The sequence below is a fragment of the Chiloscyllium punctatum genome, chromosome 12 (assembly GCF_047496795.1).
Source record: "Chiloscyllium punctatum isolate Juve2018m chromosome 12, sChiPun1.3, whole genome shotgun sequence".
NCBI lineage: Eukaryota > Metazoa > Chordata > Chondrichthyes > Orectolobiformes > Hemiscylliidae > Chiloscyllium > Chiloscyllium punctatum.
Genome location: NC_092750.1, coordinates 68,816,864 through 68,836,184, shown reverse-complemented (window position 1 = coordinate 68,836,184; position 19,321 = coordinate 68,816,864). Strand labels below are relative to the sequence as shown.

Genomic DNA, 19,321 nt, shown 5'->3' with positions numbered 1-19,321 from the left:
GGAGAATCAACATTTCAGACATAAGCCCTTCATCAGCCCTTCATTCATTCCTGATGTGTCTGTGCTAAAAGGCATTGCAAGACAGAAGTACTGAGAGCCTTTAAGCTCTAGCTGACTGGACAAAGTGCAGCAATGCAAGACAGAGGTGCTGTGAGCATCCAAGTAGATGCAATGTGAATGAGCTTTAAGTGGGCAAACAAGTTGCCCTGAGATGCTCTGTTGTCTCCCCACCCCCACCCTCCTCTAGCTTATCTCTCCATGCTTCAGGCTCACTGCCTTTATTCCTGATGAAGGGCTTTTGCCCGAAACGTCGATTTCGAAGCTACTTGGATGCTGCCTCAACTGCTGTGCTCTTCCAGCACCACTAATCCAGAATCTGGTTTCCAGCATCTGCAGTCATTGTTTTTACCTCAAAATATGAGATGGATGACCGTCCAGGGTGCAAAGTGCCCTGGCAGCAGCATTCCAAAGACAGGTGCCAGTGGGCTCCAAAGGGCAAATCTGTATTAGAAATGGGTATTGGAAATGGGTTAGAGACGTGCCATGAGGGTGGTACACATCTGATGTCTACAGATGGGAATGTGGATGGTTGCTGCCTGTGGAGTACCATGCTGGTGACTGCTGTTTAAGGTAGAAGTCCAGAGGTGCAAGTGTTGTGTTGGAGTCACCAGGCCAACCCATTCTGACCTTCATGTTGGGAATTGTTACTGTCTAGTTTCTAACCAACATGTGAGAGAATAGGAAATATCAAGTGAATGACATGGTGATAACGGCATCAAATAGGCCCCTGGCCACTCACTAGCAAGATTCTTGTCTCTGTTCAAAACACGGTCAGAGAACTGGACTTGGTTTTCTTGATGCCGAGAATCTAATTTTTCCCATCTCGCCATGTTTCTCCAATGGATTCCCCATTGCACACATTATTCAAGTGCTAGAAAGATTCTGCTGAAAGCCACACCACCTTCAAACAAACATAAACGGATTCCATGAGAGTTTTCTGCACTACTGCCCTTTATCATAGCAGTAAGATTTGGTTACAACCATTTTAATATAGTGAGTATTCATGGAATGCAAATATAATACTATTAGGAATGTGCAGAGGACAGTGTGATACCTGACCCCCGACAAACACTGCTGGTTGACTCAATCTCAAAATTTGAACCCACTATTACAATACACTAGAGGAAAGCAGAACTTCAATTCCTACCTAATTTAATCACTCTTGCAGGCTTGAATTCAGCCACTACCTGATTAGATTAGATTACTTACAGTGTGGAAACAGGTCCTTCGGCCCAACAAGTCCACATCGACCCACCAAAGCGTAACCCACCCAGACCCATTCTCCTACATTTACCCCTTAAACCACGGGCAATTTAGCATGGCCAATTCACCTGACCTGCACATTTTTGAATTGTGGGAGGAAACCGAAGCACCCGGAGGAAACCCACGCAGACACGGGGAGAACGCGCAAACTCCACACCGAGAGTCACCTAAGGCGGGAATTGAACAGGGGTCTCTGGCGCTTTCAGGCAGCAGTGCTAATCATTGTACCACCCTAACGGAACCCTTGTAATTTGTTTAATTGCTTTCATCCCCTTAAAGGCCTCTCCAAAACCTACCTCGTTATTTTTCTATTTATCACCTTTTCTCTATGTGGATCAGTGTCCAGTTACTAAGTTATTTAAGCAAATAATATTGTTTAGGTAACACCTGACCGTCGGACGACGTAATGTTCGTTTTGATATTGATCTGGATTATTCTAACGGTGTCCAAAAATGTTATCACCTATTCTTCCTTCCTCGGTCTTGTGTTCACGAGCAGGATCCTTTCACTAGTTTATTTCCATAACTGGTATTGCCACAGAGTCCAAATTCTTAGGCTGATCCATTGTCCAGGAAGTTGCATTTATCATACAACCAATTTTGGATTATCGGGTCATTTATCGCGTTGCTATTTATGGAACCTTGCTCTGCATGATAAGCTGATGACCACGTTTCTTCACATTACATCAATGACTACAATTGGAAAGTATAATTGGTACAGCTTCAAATGTATTAACTAAATAAAATTTCATTTGCCACTATATTCATTTCTGTGAAGTGCTTCGGCTCATGTTATTAGGTGAAAGATCAAATTAACTGCAGGTAGAGACACCAGTGACTGAGCTGCATTGTGGCCGAGTGAGTCAGTCAGTCTCACAGTGATGGAGCGTCACGACTCCGCAACTGAATTCTGGCAACAACAAGAAAGTTAGGTAAATACTTCATTTGTAAGAATGACAGCATCCTCAGATATCTGGGTTAACCATTTCCGAAGATGATTACAAGGGAAATTAGCAGAAAGAGGGAGAGGGAGTTGTCTATGTGTGTGTATCACTTCCTTGCTTCTTTGTATTCGGCCTGGAGCTGCATTCACCCCTCCGCACCCTCTGACTTCCAGCTCCAAGCTCCTGTAACCTTGCCCTCAGATCCCAGGACTGACGTGTTCAGGAAATCAGCTGATCGCGGAGTGCCGCGGCTGGGCGAGAAGCAGCAGCAGCAGCACCTGCCCCCCAGCGGAGTCCGGACACTGGTTCACTTCCAGTCTGAGCCGGCAGCCCCTCCCTCTATGTTGCCCACCCGCTGCTTCTTCTGATTGTGCTGTCTTCACCATGCTTCACAACGGCAACGACTCTGCCCCGTTATCGCCCGCTAAGTTGAGTAAAGCAGCGGGAGCCGGAGCCCCAAGCCTCCTCAACCACCCACCGTCCCGGCCCGAGATCAGGAAGAATGCCATCACTGATGATTACCGCGTGTCCACTAACGTCCTGGGGCTGGGAGTCAATGGGAAAGTGCTGGAGTGTATCCACAAGAAAACGGGAGAGAAGTGCGCCCTGAAGGTACAGTTTGTTGTGTGTGATACAGGAGAGATTATGGGCATTGCTGGACACATTTCCTTCAGTGGAAAAAAAACTTTTAAGGAACTTTGATATTTAAAAGAAAAAACTCTCTAAGTGTTAGGATAAAAAAAAAACCCAGCCTATGTTAGCTAGGGACATATGTGACTTTCAAAACAAAAAGGAAATAATTGCTCAATCTGTGTGAAATTACTCTGGCCCCTTTCTTCCTGTTAAACATCTGGCAGGAGCCTGGCTTTTTCCACATGGCCCACAGTGTGCAGATGTCAAAAGAAAGAGAACCCAGGTTCTGCCAGTTCCATTTCCATGTGCCTCACCAGAGTGACTATTTGACCTGCTGCTAATTTGTGGAGGAAATGGAGCTACTAAGGTTCATAAAGGCTGTTTTCCTTTCTCTATAAACTTGCTGTTTATACGTGAATGACCAGAATATAGAGATGGGGTATATCACATCTGTCCAGTGTTGGCCAATGCATACATACATTAGTTACTGGCCACATGTGGCTAATTGGAACCAAGATATGGCTAATTGAATTTCAGATTAATAAATAAACAAATAAGCAACAGATGATATGGTTGGGATGTGACTACTGTATTCACATTTGTATGGCGATGTTGGTGAATGTTAATCTTTTCTGCATTGTTTGTCAAATGGAAAGAAGGTGAAGTATTGTTCAATTATTGGGCATAATGGTGCTTCTTAGGTAAATATATAAAGTACAATACTTTTATTAGTATTGAATGTATTGTGTTGCTGAAGTCTCATTTGTAACTGGTCAGCACTTTCTATTGGATAACATTGGTTCATTCAAAGCCCTGATTAGAGCATGACTGGAGTATCGTGTCTAGTCGCTGGACAATATACTTCGGAAATGATAAATTGAATTTAGTTTGGAAGGGAAATCTCTTAAATGTTATCAATGTGTCAAAGGTCACACCGTAAGATATTTCATAAACTAAGTGTTATGACTTGTGGTTCCATGCACTCAAAGTAATCACAATTTTCTTTCTGTCTGTGAACGTGTGATTGACCATAGTTTATGTGCATCTTTCTCTCGATCATTAGGTATTATCTTGTTGCTGTTTCATTGTTAACCGTACAGGCTTTCTCTTGAATTAACTGTAAGCCAGCCATTTTCATCTGTGCTTTTATCTGTCTACTCTGTGGCTTCCTGTGTTCTGGCAGTGTTTATAGCATTGGAAGTGAACCCTTTCTAATTAAGTCTTTTTTCACTTCAGAGCGTTCAGAGTTCCAAATGAATTGCTTTATCAATATTTTGTGTAGTTCCTCGAATTAACATGTAATAATTTTTTCAAACTTGAGATTATTAACAAGCTCATCAGATTCCTGTCATTGGCTTTGAAATTCATGTCATGTATATTGATATTTGTTTGGATGCTGGGTTTTTCAAAAATTGGGTCATGATATTTGTTTTCGTTATCGCTAAGCTCCCAGCTATTAAACAATTTAACCCTTGCTTTTCTGCCAACAGAAAGAGGTAACTGACCCTTCACTTTTCACTGGTGCCATTTAGAAAATTACTGAATATCAGTCCACCACCTAATTCAACAGTGGCTGGAACTGTATTTATTGCAGTTCATTCACACGATTCACTTTATTTTCTTTCTTTCTCGCTGTCTCTGTCTGGCTGTCTCTGTCTGGCTGTCTCTCTCTCAAATTCAGGTTCATTTTTCAATCTAGTTTAATAAACTAATGTAGAATGTTTGAATTTTATTCTCATTGGCACCCACTGCCACCATGTTGTGTCATCTGGTCCCCATAAGTTCAAAGTGTTCTCAGTTTAACTCAAAATTCTAGAGTGCCTTTCTTTCAGCTCTCCATGTTGCTGATAAATTGATACATTGTCACCCAGAACATGTTGCCTAGGCTGGAGAGTTTTAGTTATTAAAAGAGGTTAGGTAGTCTGGGGTAGCTTTGCACAGGAGACTGAGGAGGGTCATAATTGAGTTGCATAAAATTATAAGGGTCAAATATAGGGTAGACAGGAAGGAAGTTTACCTTCTGTTGGAGGGATCATTGATGGGGGTTGGGGGGAGACTAGATTTAAAATAAGAGACAGGAAGTTTAGAGGGGATGTAAGGCAAATGTTTTTCACCCAGAGGGAGGTACAGGCAGACACCATAACATGTAAGATGTATTTAGTTGTACAATTTCGATGCCAATGCATAAAAAGCTGTTGGCCAAGTGTTGGAAAATAGGATTAGAATAGGTGGTTGTTTTTGACTATCACGGACTTAATGAGCCAAAGGACATGTTTCTATGCTGTAGATCTTTCATACTAAGACTGCACTGCAACAATGAATGTGGCACCCTGGGGATAGTTATTCAGATAACAATTAATTCCTTGATCTTTACAAATAATACAACTATGTAACACTGGGTTTTTGTCTGAAATATAGGTTGAGGAGGAATTTAGTAAAGGCTGTTGGATTTTGTTGGAAAGTTAACGGAGCCAGTTGATTTAGAAAATAAATTAAGAACCACTTGACAAAAAGGACAGTTAAGTTTGGAGTAAAAAGCAGTAGAGGCAACTCAAGTTAACTCCTGAGCTGTTGTGTTGCTCTCAGTGGGTAGCACCGCTGCCTCACAGCACCACGGACCCAGGTTCAATTCAATTCTTGAGTGTCTGTCTGTGTGGGGTTCGTACATTCTTCCTGGATCTATGTGGGTTCCTTCCCACAGTCCAAAGATGTGCAGGTTAGGTAGATTGGGAAACTTAGCATGGCCATAGTGTCCATGGAAGCAGGGTTACAGGGATAGGGTAGGGGGGGTGGGTTTGAGTGAGGTGCTCTTTGGAGGGTCAGTGTGGACTCGATGGGCCAAATGGTCTGCTATCACACTGTGGGGATTCTATGAAACCCCAAAGAAGAGCTATCCCTATCTTCATGCTAAAGCTCCTTATTCAGCTGCACAACTGTCCTCTGTTTCCTTTTCAGCAAATCCCTCAAACTGTTAACTCTGCTCACTATTATTGCTGAACTTTGGTTCTGTAAACTCATGTCTTCAACATCCTTCTAGGACAGCTTCCTCTCTGACATGTAATGATGCTGCTTCTCTAACAAGGTTAGGTTGTCCTTGGCTTTTTTTTTTCTGGGCGTTGTAAATCAGACATTCTGGGAGGTCTAGATTTGAAGGGCTTAAGGTTTGATTTGATAATAGCTAACAGGTACTGGCTGAAGCAAAAGGCTTTCAAGTTTAAAAAAATCTTATACAATGAAAGGGGAGTGGTCAGTTCTCCCAGCTCAGCTTTTGCCTCGTTTGGTTTTAACAGGCAGTCAGTTGTGAAGCTGCTGGACACAAAGAAGCAGGTTTGTGCTGATCTTCCTTCTCTCCTGTAAGAACTTGTGTTGGATTTTTTTTCTTTTTGCAAAAGGGTGTTTTTAGGGATTGTTGCAAGTATTTGGAACAGCACCATAAAGTTGGGATAATTTGTTCAGTTAAGTTATTCTATATTCTGTTTTCTTTTGTTTGTGTTTCATTCGGTAATCCTGTAAATAAATTCTATTTTGGTTAAACCGAAGTGGTTGTGCAACTGCATCACTCCTGAAATATCCACTTCTACCTGCTTAAAACAACTCTCAAAGGTAGGGTCCGGGCTACTTTCTTGAAATGTTTTGAGAGGGTCTGGCCTGGTCCATAACAGACCTCTCTGCTGCCTTCTGCTTATGGAAATTCTAGACATCTTGAGACTTTTGTCAAACAGCACTCTATTTTGGTATTTGGGTCTCAGCTATATCTTTAGCAGTGATTTGGATGTAGGAATCAATTGGGATATTTCCAAGCTTGAGGAGGACACAAAAATTTGTGGAAATGAGTTGTGAGGGGAATGCAAAGAGGCTTTAAAGGGATTTAGTCATTCTCATTGAATATGAGAACCAAGAGCAATTTGGCCCATTGAGCCTGCTAACCATTTGATATGATCATGGCTGATCTCATCTCTGCCTTAACTCCACGTTCCTATGCGCTGTCCATAACCCTTCAACCCATTATTAAAAATCTGTCTGTCTATCTCCTAAAATTTACTCAATGTCCCAGTATCTGCCACAATATGGGGTAGTGGGTTCCACAGATTTTTAATCCTTTGTGAAAAGTAATTTCTCCTCATCGGATTTAAATTTGTTAAATTTATTCTAAGACTATGATCTCTCATTCTAGATTGCCCAAAAGAGGAAATGCCATTTCTACAGCTACTTTATCGATCCCTTTTAGCATCTTATAAACATCAATTAGATCTCCTCTCACTCTTGTAAACTCTAGTGAGTACAGGCCTAAGTTGCTCAATCTTTTCTCATACGACAAGCCTTTCATCTCTGAATTAATTTAATAAACCTTGTTTGAATTGCCTCCAATATAATCACATCCTTCCTCAAGTAAGGCAATCAAATCTATAGTGCAGTCTCACCAATGCTTTGTGCAACCGGAGCAGCATTTTCCTACTTTTATACTCCCTTCCTTTAATAATGTCAAAATTCCATTTGCCTTCTTTGTTTCTTGTGTACCAGTTTTCTGCAATTCAAGCATCCAGAAACACAGAATTCTCTGCCCCGAAGCACTCTGAAGTTTCCCTTAGATAATAAGTTGCATTTCTGTTCTACCGGCCAAAATGGATAACCTCACTCACAGAATCATAGAATTCCCACAATGTGGAAGCAGGTTATTTGGCCCATTGAGTCTGTATCAACCCTCCGAAGTGTATGCCACCCTGATCCATTTCCCTACCCTATCTGTGAAACCCTGAATTTCCCGTGACTAACCCGCCTAACCTGCACATTCTCAGACACTATGGGCAGTTTAGCATGGCCAATCTACCTCACTGTCACATCTTTGGACTGTGGAGGAAACCAGAGCACCCAGAGGAAATCCACATCAATATGGGGAGAATGTGCAAACTCCACACCGACAGCAGCTCAGGAATGGAATCTAATGGTGCACTGAGCCACTATACTGCCCCTATGTCCACATTAAACTCCACCTGCCAAATTTTGGACTATTCACCTAAGATAGCCATTTGTAACTTTCTTATTTCTTTATTGTGACTTACTTTTCCACTTATTTTGGTGTCATCTATAAATTTGGCTATAGTACCTTCTACTTTTTTCATCCAAGTGATTCATATAGATTGTAAATACTTGGGGCCTAAGTTGTCACCTCACTGGTTTCATCTTATCAACCAGAAAAAAGATCCATTGATCCTGACTTACTATTTTGTTTGTTATCCAATCCTCTATCCAAGTTAATAACTTACTCCTAAACCTATGATATAGAACGGTGGTGAAGTCTCAAGGAGCTGAATGTCTACTCTTCTTCTGTCCCAAATTTTGGGATCAAATCGAAGAACTTCTTGATTGCTCAGGAGGTAATTGGTTTATGGGAGCTCAGTCAGTGTCTAACAGAATGTACTTGCGACTGCAACTCAGCAAATTCAATCAGAATAGCAAATGAGGTTTTGGTTTAGAAGACTGGTTCAATTCAGCATGTTTGTTTGTTTGTTTGTTTTAGTAAGGGTGATATTTCTAAGCACCCTGATGATTGAAGAATGAGTCCTCAGTTTGCTGGGCCTGTTTTCAATTTCCCCTCCCCCACTGTATTAGCCTTGTGTTGGTGTTCAGTTTGTTCCATTAAGGCAAATGGTGCAGCAGATGTCTGGGAATATGAACAACATGCTGATTATTTTCCTGATTGATGGCCAGAATTGAAACACTGAAGACTTATCAATAGTATTGCCCAGATTGTGTTAATAGTTGAGGGTAAAATTAGTGTTGACACTACTATTTGAAATCCTTTTATCTCTGAGCTGTCTAAAACACTAAAGTAGAAAATTATATATCCTATCCTAAATCAGGGCATTGTTGAAACATTTCTTGTTTCAGCTATTTTATGTTAGAATGAAGTAGTTAAATGTGAGTACAGGAGATTTGTGATGGGTGATGGGTGATGGGAGCAGTTTGAGGGGAATAGCCTGAGAAAATAACCAGGGAAAATTTTTGTTCTGTTCCCGACTGGAAATTTGAACTTCCCTTTTGTTAATATTGTTTTACTTGCAGTTAGTTAAAAATTGTCCTCAGGAAAATTTATGACTAGCTGCTTTTTCTCTTTTAAGGAGACGTTAATGTCAACAAAATAATGTTTTAAACCTTGATACCTTAAAGTCAGTGTAAAGGAGAGCAAATATCGCTCATTATTTGCTTCCCTTGTTGTTATGTTTGAGGTTCTTCTGAGGTTGAAAATTGTGAGCAGGGATTGGGAGAAGAGAAAATTACGTCAAGAGCTCCATGAAGCTGATTTCATTTGCCTCATAGAATCTATCTTAATTAGATCAACAGTGATCTGAGCTATCTGTCCATCCCAACCTACACATAGCGAATATGTGAGCTGGTCTTGGCAATGAGAGTGGGGACTGTGAAGGCGAAATGTAGATGAATCGCTTATAAAAGATTGCCTTGATCTAGAATGTAACTAATTGGATGTGTCGCATAGCATTATGATTTGTGTGAAAATGACAAGCAGGTAAATATAATCTGCTATGTCTAAGCAAGATAAAGTTGCCTTAGTCCCAGAAGACCACTCTCTCATTCGACAAGACAACTGGTGATGAGTTTAACCTGAGAGTCACCATGCCTCAAGCGAGTGTTGAGATTGAGAAGATGGGCCTACGTGGTAACCTCAGCCAATGTGGAAATTGAACCTGTGCTGTTGGTATTACTGTGCATTGTAAGCTAGTTGTGCTGCCAACTGAGCTAACTACCCCTCAGCCTGCCTCACTTAATCATTCCATTTAAATGTTGTACCCAACAGTCTTTAATTTTATAGTTCAGGCATGAGTACTGAAACTCTTCACTAGGGACATATCCCCAGATGTGATTACTGCCCAGGAACTGCTGTTCTGCAAAACTGTAAGATCTGGAATGCACTGTCAGAAAGGACAATGGAAGCAAATTCACAAATAGATTTCAAAAAGGAATTGGATAAATATTTGAATATAAACATTTGTAGGACTAAGACAAGAGCAGAGGAATGCACTCCATTTTCTAACTCAAAAGCTAGCACTGGCAGGGCACTTAGATGGTCTCATTCCGTGCTGTAAATTTTTTCTGATACGAGCGTACCTCCTTTTTAATTTCATTTGAGTTCCAAGCTTTTTTGCCCATTGCAGATGTGTGGGAAGGGCAAGTAGAGAAAAACATTTAAAAAGATTGGATGCAAGTATAAAATAAATGCTTGCATATGCTCATTGAGCCATACAGCAGAGAAACGGGCCCTTCGGCCCACCTTGTACATGCCAACAAACGCCAAACTACACAAATCCCATTTGCCTACACTCGGTGCATATGCCATGACAAGTTAAGTGTTCATCCAGCTGCTTCTTAAATGGTCCGAGTACTTCCCCTGACCACCCTCTCAGGCAGCATATTGCATATTTCTACCATCCGTTGGACGAAAACAAAGTTTTCTCAAATTGCCTCTACACAACTTGGTCCTTGCCTTAAAAGTATGACCTCTGGTCTCAAACATGTCTGCCATGGGGAAAAGATTCTCATGATCTACTCTAGCTATGCCTGTCATACTTATATCAACTTCAGTCAGGTGACCCCCTCAGCCTCCTGTACTCCAAGGAAAGCAAACCCAGCCTACCTAGTCTCTCCTTGTAACATGCTTTTCATCCGAGTTACATCCTAGAGAATCTCCTCAGCATCCTTTCCAGTGGAATTGTGTCCTTCTGAAATTGTGGAAACCAGAACTGCATGCAGTATTCCATCTGTGCACACATGCAGTGATTGAAGTTTGTACTTTCTCTTTTGCTTACTTCAATGATGTGAATTGTTGGCTACTACCTCTAAAATTGACTGGGTGAATATTCTAGGCGCTTGTCAAGTCGGTGAAAGAATTATGAGTTCACTATCCTGGTATTATCAGCATCTATATAGACTTTCTTGCTAATTGCCTTTGCTGTGACCCTGACAAGGTGCTGCCGCATGCTTCTTCCTGCACTGCAGTGCATTAGCAGGGTGAGAGTATCGGCTCTATCTGTTTTGAGGTTTACCGCATTCAGCAGCTGGCTCAGATATTTTAAGATCTGACACACACTTCAACATGACGCAGATTGGTGTGTGAGAACTATCTCTGAATGGAAATTTGAGAGAGAGCCACTATTCCAGTGTTACGATTAATGGTTTCTCCAAAGCTGCTGGGATGCATTTACATTGAAGCCGAGTGGGTTTGTGTGTACACCAAATCTTCAGTTTGAAATCCTGCTTTTTACAGTAATACAAAAAGAGCATTTCCCAGTCATGCTCCCTCCACCTTAAAAAAATGAAGTCCACTTTCTCAATGCCACTGATACATGGCCCTTCAACTCTGCACTGTTTGGGGAGGAAGCTCTGTGTCCTGATTTTTACTATGCTTGCCTTTTCTTTCTGTGATACATCTCAGCCCTAAGTATTTTGTGTCGATGCTCATCAGTTAGGCAGTGAAGAAGATCTGTTTTCTGTGAGACTTAGGTAAAATTTACATGAAAGGTGTTCAGTTAAACTTGATAGATTTCAAAAAGAAAATGGTCATTCTGTGGATGGCTGCTTGTTCTTTATGATTCTCAGAGGATATTCCTGCTGGATAAGATGTCTCCTGCCCGCTTTTTTAAAAAAGGGTGTAAATAGATGTTCCCTTTAATTTTTAAGCAACTATACATTCTTTGGTGATTATGAAGACTCAATGATTGCCAGATATCAAAGTAGTCCATATATCAGAATCATGAAATAGTAGGATGAAATAGGCAAAATGAAGGTGAAAAATGTATTTTAGCAGATTTTTATTCCTGTAGAAGACAAATTTTGAACAGAAATAATGGACAAATGCATTCCAGGAATGCCCAAAGAACTTTGAGGGTGACTTGACATATCGTTATGTAGTGAACTTCCCAAAGTGAAAAGCCAGGGTGCTCAAACTGACACAAAATGAAGAGAATTCTGAGAGAGGTTGACGATAATAATGAATCTGAACAGACTATAAGGAGGTTTAGTCCTGTGATGAATGTTAGACGAGAACTCCTTTTGACCATGTATTGTTGTGCTAGGCATGGACTACTTCAGCTGTGTGCTGAAAGATCTTCTTGAGCAGACCCTTGAGATCAAAGATGCCTCTTTTTCCAGTCTAGTTTGATGAGTTCTGAGATGGCTGAATACTTCAATGCGTGATCTGCAGATGGGGCAGTTGGTGCTTGAAGGATTGGGTTATTTGGAAGTTTGTGCGCTGCTCTGATACCACATCACTGTTCCCTCTGCACGCTCCTAACAAAGTCTAGCAAAGTGCCTTCCCAGCCTTCTTCATTTTGGCAAGACAAAGTCTTCCACAAGTCAGTGCATTTGTTTGTCATCTTTAGGGATGCTTCAAGGACATCACTAAAACACTTCCATTGCCCTTCAAGGAGTTACTTGCTGCTACTGAGTTCCAATTCAAATAGTTTCTTTTGGAGTCTGGTATAGGGAATGACATTTCCAGCCCAGTGGAGCTAGTTTTTAAGTGATTAACATGTTGGGTAAGATGATTTGGAAAAGGATATTGATGTAGGATTTTTTTTGCCAATAGACTTTGAATATCTTGCAAATGCACTGCTGGAAGTACATTTCCTCGTCTTTGAGTCACCGAACTCTTGGATTGGTGGTCATGACCCTCAAATACTCTTCCTCAGTCAACTGAAAACTGAGCCAGCACTCTGTATTATGTATTTCAACACTTTTATAACCACTGATAAGGGCAAAGAAGTATTTCACCACAGGAGCTAGTTTGGAAAGAACCTCGGTCATCTTCCTTTAGTGAAAGATCTGTTTTCTCATATGCTTTGGAGGAGAAGTGCACATTGAGTTGAAGCTCAGTGCATATTTAAGCATTATCTACAAAGTGAAACTCTATGACTGAGGTTGAAGTGGTTTTGGTTTTGGATTGAAGGCAGTATCGGTTGAATAATTTCCCATCTTGCCACAGATTATCTCCATATCTGTGGGTGACTTGCTGGTGGTAGTGAGGAAAATGAAGAGTTGCTGCAATGATGCAATCTGTTTTGGCCCCACTTTTCACTGAAATTACATTTGTGTTTGTTCTGTTGCTGAGGACCACAGCATCCATGTCATCACTGGAGGATGGTAATAAATTTGAGGAGGATACTACAAAAGACTTTAGTGGCTGACACAGTCAAGGGCTTTTGTGAAGTTGAATATTCGGTAGTTGGTGCTGTAATATACTTTCAACAATGTGTGGGACAGATTGTTTAGAATGGTCCACTTTAATTCCATGTAAAATAGCTAAAGTCATTACCTATGTACTAATGGAAACTCTTTCAGATGTCTCAGCTGAGTAAACTTTCTATGAACAGAATACAAACTGCTGGACATGATAAGCAGTTATTTTCATAAAGTCAATTGATCTGTAGTGTACTCAGGATGTGTTAAGCCCTTAATAAAACCTGATGTTGCTAATCAGAGTGTTATAAAAGAATTAATATACTAGGTGGTTAAGATGCACAGGGAAAAATTAATTGTTTCAAAATAACATACACTGGATGCTGACCGTACTTTTCAAAAGTTAATAATCTTACTAAAAATTGAAAGGGCAGTTGAAATGTATACAGTCTAATAGATAAGTTAACTACAGAATCTTAAATTTTAAAAAAAAGGAGAGGACATCTTCCTATTTTAAGCCATTCATTGGCAAGTAACTTTAATGAGGCAGTTGCCATGGATTTAAAGATATGTATAGAGATTAAAGTATTTTAATTCTGCATTTTGCGGAGATTAATCTTACTTTGTCTGATAATATGTGGTTATGATAAAAGGTTTTTTTATACACAAAAACATGAGTTTTCTTTCTCATAATGGAGACAAACTTGCCAATGATGACTTTGGAGATATACATCATATTGAATATTGTAATGGAAAATCCTTTTGGCAGTAGATATTTTGTGAAAGGAGTGATGAAATGTTCCATAATGTTTTAGCTGATCAACCAGCCTGTGAGTTGTCAACTATACTGCGGGGGTGGTCTTACAAGGGCATGTAAAATCGTGAGGGACGTGAATGGTCAAGGTCTTTTTTCCTAGATTGGGGGAGTCCAAAACTTGAGGATGTAGGTTGAGGTGAGAGGGGAAGGATATAAAGGGGATCTGTGGAGTAACTTCTTCAAGCAGAACATGTCTGGAGCGAGTTGCCAGAGCTGTGGAGACGGGAAAAATTACAACATTTAAAAGGCATCTGGGTATGGGACAAGGTTAGATTGGGATGCCTAGTCAGATGAATTAGACCGAAGGGTTTGATTCCATGCTGTCTGACTCTTTGACCTTATGATTGACTCCCAAGTGGTTGATATGGTTCCTACAATTAGTTAATCTCTTTCTGTATATTTGACTTTTTTGCATGAAAAACATAGACTTAAATCAAGCCTGAGATCTCCAAAGAAAATTCAGAGAGCATTGAGGCATTATAAAAGGTTATATGTGAGAGTTTAGTTCACATAGTTTGGTTTATTATAAATAAGGGAGTCATAGGGAATGGGAAGGTCCTAGAGAAATGTTTGATTATCATATTTGGTGTGCAGTTTTTTTTTTAATAACAATAGGAAAAAAAGTTAGTTGGAGGAAGTTTGGACTTTATTCTGAGCTGCTAGAAAAGGGATAACCAGCCTTGTCACATAGATGGATCTGTACTGGAAAAGTACTTGAGGGTGAGGACTATAAGGGTAAAACAAGGCTGGTTGCTAGGTATCTTGAAGAGCAACAGGGTGATGCAGATGTTGGATTGGACTCTCTCTCAGCTGGAAAAGTAATCGTAAAAAATACTTTTTAGCTCTTCTGGCCACCTTCATAGGTGTATTGCTCGATCAATATAAAAGATAGAGGTTCTCTTCTGTATCTGCTTCTTTGGGTGATCCCAAACAAATGTGTCAATTACCTGAATATTTTCTCCCACCAAGGTATAGTACTTTCTGCGAAATCTGTTTTTTGAACATAGATTTTGTTCAGTTAAAAGTAGATGCCTTACCTTTGTGGTTCCAACAAAATAGTAATTTTTCAGGTATCTTTGTGATACATGTTATTATGGGTTGCTACTAGGAAATTTGGAGAAATACTGTGTGCCTAAGGTTAGAATGGAATTTAAAATTGAAAATCTGGCTTCTGGGGTTTTTAAATTTTTTTGGTTCAAAAAATAAGTACGTTAGGTCTGGAATGCCTTTACGTTAACAAACCAATTTAAAGCACATTACTTCCATTCTGTATTTATACTTGACCCTCAGAACAAATGATAATTTTGAAAGAAAAGATCAAGCTGTTGCAAAGTTTGATCAGTTGCATCCTGCACTTGAAATAAATTGGATGCTAGATTTGAAACATTGCAGTGAAGTACTCAAGTGAAACACTCGCTAGTAGGCAATGCATCAACGTTTCAAAACAAATTTGAGAAATAATTTGATGAAGTGGATTTCCACCCTTCGTGTGACCCAGAGAAACATGAAGCTTGTTTCTGGTGGTGTTATCTATACTAATTTTTTTCCTGTTGGCAAATAACTGGATCCTGTGCGTACATTGGACATGGAATTCCTTGTATTTTAAAAAAAAATTGTAAGATTTATGTATATTTGGGTACTGTACCCATTGAATTTTATGCAAATAGTTTTTCCCAGAAATGCGCTTTCTACAAAACAAGAGAGTTACAGAAGGTTATGGATTGACCTTGTTGCCTTAGCACATGCTGAAGAGAAAGGAAATGCCTGTAATTAAATAGGTAGTTACAAGTCATCAGTTGTCAAGAAAAGAAACTATGAAGAAATTGTTAGGAATCGTGGAGGATGTATCTTGTACTTTCACAGAAAATAGAGGAGTTTGACTTGTTATGAACTTAGTTGTCTGTATAAATCTAATTTTTATTTAAAGAGGCCAAATATAGGACATTGAGGTCTTTCCTGGAGCACTATATGCAGTTCTGGTCACCCTGTTATAGGAATGATATTAAATTGTTGAGGGTTCAGAAAAGATTTGCCACAATTTACTGGGAATTGAGGGTTTGCGATATAAAATTAAATTGGAAAGGCTGGGACTTTTTTTTTTCACTGGAGTGAAGGAGGCTGCGAGGTGACCTTTATTGAAGTTTATAAAATCATGAGGGGCATAGATAAGATGAATAATGAGGGGTCTTATCCCTCGTTCAAGACTAGGGGCATAATTTTAAATAAACATGAGGGGCAACTTTTCCACACAGTGGGTGGTTTGTGTGGACTAGTTCAGTGTGGACTGGTTCCATGCTGTATGACTATGACTTGATAGAGCACTACAGCACAGAAACAGGCTCTTTGGCCCACCATGTCTGCTATTCTGAATTAATCTCAAACTTCACGCCCAAGCGGTTAATGGGTATCTGTTAATTGCAGATCGCAGGGTTGGAAAGCGGAAAGGGTGCTAATAAATATAGGACAGTGAGAGGAAACTTCTGTTTTAAAAATGAAGCAAATAGATCACTTTTATGGGGGCAATTGACACCACTGAATCTGATAGAGTCCCACAGTGCATTTCTGGTCTCCTTCCTATCGGAAAGATTTTGTGAAACTTGAAAGGGTTGCCAGGGTTGGAGGATTTGAGCTATAGGGCGAGGTTGAAGAGGCTGGGGCTGTTCTTCCCTAGAGCTTCAGAGGCTGAGGGGTTACCTCATAGAGGTTTATAAAATCACGAGGGGCGTGGATAAGATAAATAGGCAAAGTCTTTTCCCTAGGTTCGGGGAGTCCAGAACTAGAGGGCATAGGTTTAGGGTGAGAGGGGAAAGATATAAAAGAGACCTAAGGGGCAACTGTTTCATGCAGAGGGTGGTATGTGTTTGGAATGAGCTGCCAGGGAAGCGGTAGAAACTGGTATAATTGCAACATTTAAAAGTCATCTGGATAGGTATAAGAATAGGAAGGGTTTGGAGGGCTATGGGCCAAGTGCTGGCAAATGGGTCTAGATTGGGTTGGGATATCTGGTCAGCATGGACTAGTTGGACTGAAGGGTCAGTTTCTGTGCTGTACATTTCTATGATTATGACTCTAATTCAGTGAAGTGATAATCTCCATTTATTTAAGATCTCAAGAATTTATATACAAGTTAGCAGATCCAATAGGCTTGAGAATTCCCAATTAAATGCAGATCTATTGCTGAAGTTTAACCAGCTTTAATGATGCAGCAACGTATCCTTGTGTCCTGTTTTAGCAGTTTTGAGATTCCATTTTAACTGTTTGGGTGATGGTTGTTACTGTTAGTGATGTTCGATGGTTCATTATAATCTAGGTGAGTGCTACACAGCATCTGAGAAAAATGAAAGACACACTCCAGTCCACCCCTTTACAATGACATCCAATATATCATTGACAAACATATCAAATAGATGAATAAAGTGACCAACCTGTCCTTGTCATTGATTTTTAAGAGATGGGCTTAGTGAGTTTCTTACTTACATTCATGAGAATTATGAGCAGTATAAGCTTCTCCTGAGCCCCACAAAATCAAGTTGCTGCCCACTCTACATTGATATTCCAAGTGCAGCTTGTTTGAAATGACTTTGTGGTTAGCATTTATTTTGTGATTATTTCTTTCTCGCTATGTTCTTCTTTAAACTCAGGCTGGCGAAGTCTCTAAAGGAGGAATCACTTTTAATCCAGTCTGCCAATGGTTAAACAAACCAACAATGACACTGAAATGGGAACTTTCTTGCAGCTATATCTTGTCTAATTACCATATTTTAACTAAATGGAGAACAAGACCTCAAAGGAAGACATTTGAACTGTCAACATTTTCTTTTTAATCCACATGATTCGCAATGTTAAATACCTGCAGGAACTGCTGTGCCAATTTCAGTGAGAACTTACATTGTCAGTCATCAAGTGTAAACATTTTTATCTTGCTTTTCTCTTTGTATTACTACCCTGCTCTTTGTCTGTTTTAATTCTGTACTATGTAAAGAAAGGGTATTTACTTACAGAAAGGGTGTTAACTATTTCATCAGATGTGTGTGCTGGATATTGTGAATCCCCACACCATAGAGTACAACGAAGGGTGTTAGTCTATGAGAAGGATTTCTTATTGGCAAACAAGCAGGACAAGTTGTTAAAGATTGAGATGATTACCGAGAATATCTTGAGCTATGTGTGTGTTCAATCAGCATCCTGGGTTTGACTGCTTGGATCTGGTGCCAGATGGTGCATAAAGTGTAACAGGAAGCCCAATCAAATCTCATTAGTATTCTACAGAGAGGATCCAATGTCTGATCCAGTTTTCCAACTCACTGTGTCAGATGTTCCTGCAATGGCAGATTGAGCAGGCAGCTCCCAGTACATCTTGCATGCACACCAGACCGAGCCATACTGTCTGCGTGGAAAGTATTCCATGTGTTCTTGGCTTGTCATTTTGTACTTGTTGACTAAAATTCTCAAATTGCCTTCGGCCTGTTCCAAAGTTTTCCAAACTGAACGTGTCAACTTCCTTAAATCTTGGGAAATAAGCAGATTTGTTCCAAAGTTCTGCGACACGAGTGTAGTTTACTGAGAGAAGATATGAGAAGGAGGTCAGATGTGACTCTTATTTCCAGTACCCTGTCTTTCTGTACAGTTGGCTTTAGTTTGTCCATATAGCTCCAAACTTGTAGTGCTTTTTTTTATATAAAGTGCCAGGAGTAGCACTGCCAGAAGGAACGCTGGATTCATTGTTAATTCTGTTTTTCTCTCTACAGATGCTGCCAGTCTCGCTGAGTTTCTCCAGCACTTTGTTTTTGTAGCATTTCACAGTGGCTTCCATCACCTTCCTCTGATTAACCTACTGAGGCATAGGCAGAGATCTGGATCAAACCTGCAGCTCAAATCCGCCGCTTGTTCTAAATTTTGTTTACACCAGTTTGTAATTGTAGGTCAGAAAATTTCACTGGCTTATATTTCCAGAGTAGACTCCCAACCTCCTGGATAACAACATGACAATGCATTGGAACATTCAGTCAGAGTTTGAAAACAAGCGCTGCATTGCAGTCACACATGACTATGGTTTCCAAACTTTTCCAGCAGGTAGGATGGCTTGCAAATATGGCGAGATGGGAAAGAAAGAGACTCACTTGGAATAATAATGGAAATGCTCTGTTTGTTTTCCAATAAACTATCCGTTTATCCTAGGGAGAGAAAGCAAGTACTGCCACTACAGAAAATGTTATTTAACAACAAATATATTTTTGCTGCTGGGTCATCAAGTATAAGTGACTCATAATAGACAGAAATCTGCTTCCCCCATGGATTGAGTTTGCAATTCTGTAATAGAACAATTGAAAGTAGAAACAGTTTGACAAAGTGGCCTTTTCCTTTCTTGAGCAAGCAACCTCTGCCGTGCTTGTTAAATAAGAGTGTTAGGTACT

General features: G+C 40.1%; 1 protein-coding gene across 1 annotated transcript in view; it reads left to right on the top strand.

Annotated features, from left to right (window-relative positions):
- The first annotated feature begins 2,531 nt into the window (after positions 1 to 2,531).
- LOC140483905 (MAP kinase-activated protein kinase 3-like) overlaps positions 2,532 to 19,321 on the top strand; it is a 101,166-nt gene continuing 84,376 nt past the window's right edge. The window contains exon 1 of the mRNA XM_072582711.1: positions 2,532 to 2,878. Coding sequence (XP_072438812.1) covers positions 2,651 to 2,878 — 228 coding nt within the window. The 5' untranslated portion in view covers positions 2,532 to 2,650. The remainder of the gene's footprint in view (positions 2,879 to 19,321) is intronic.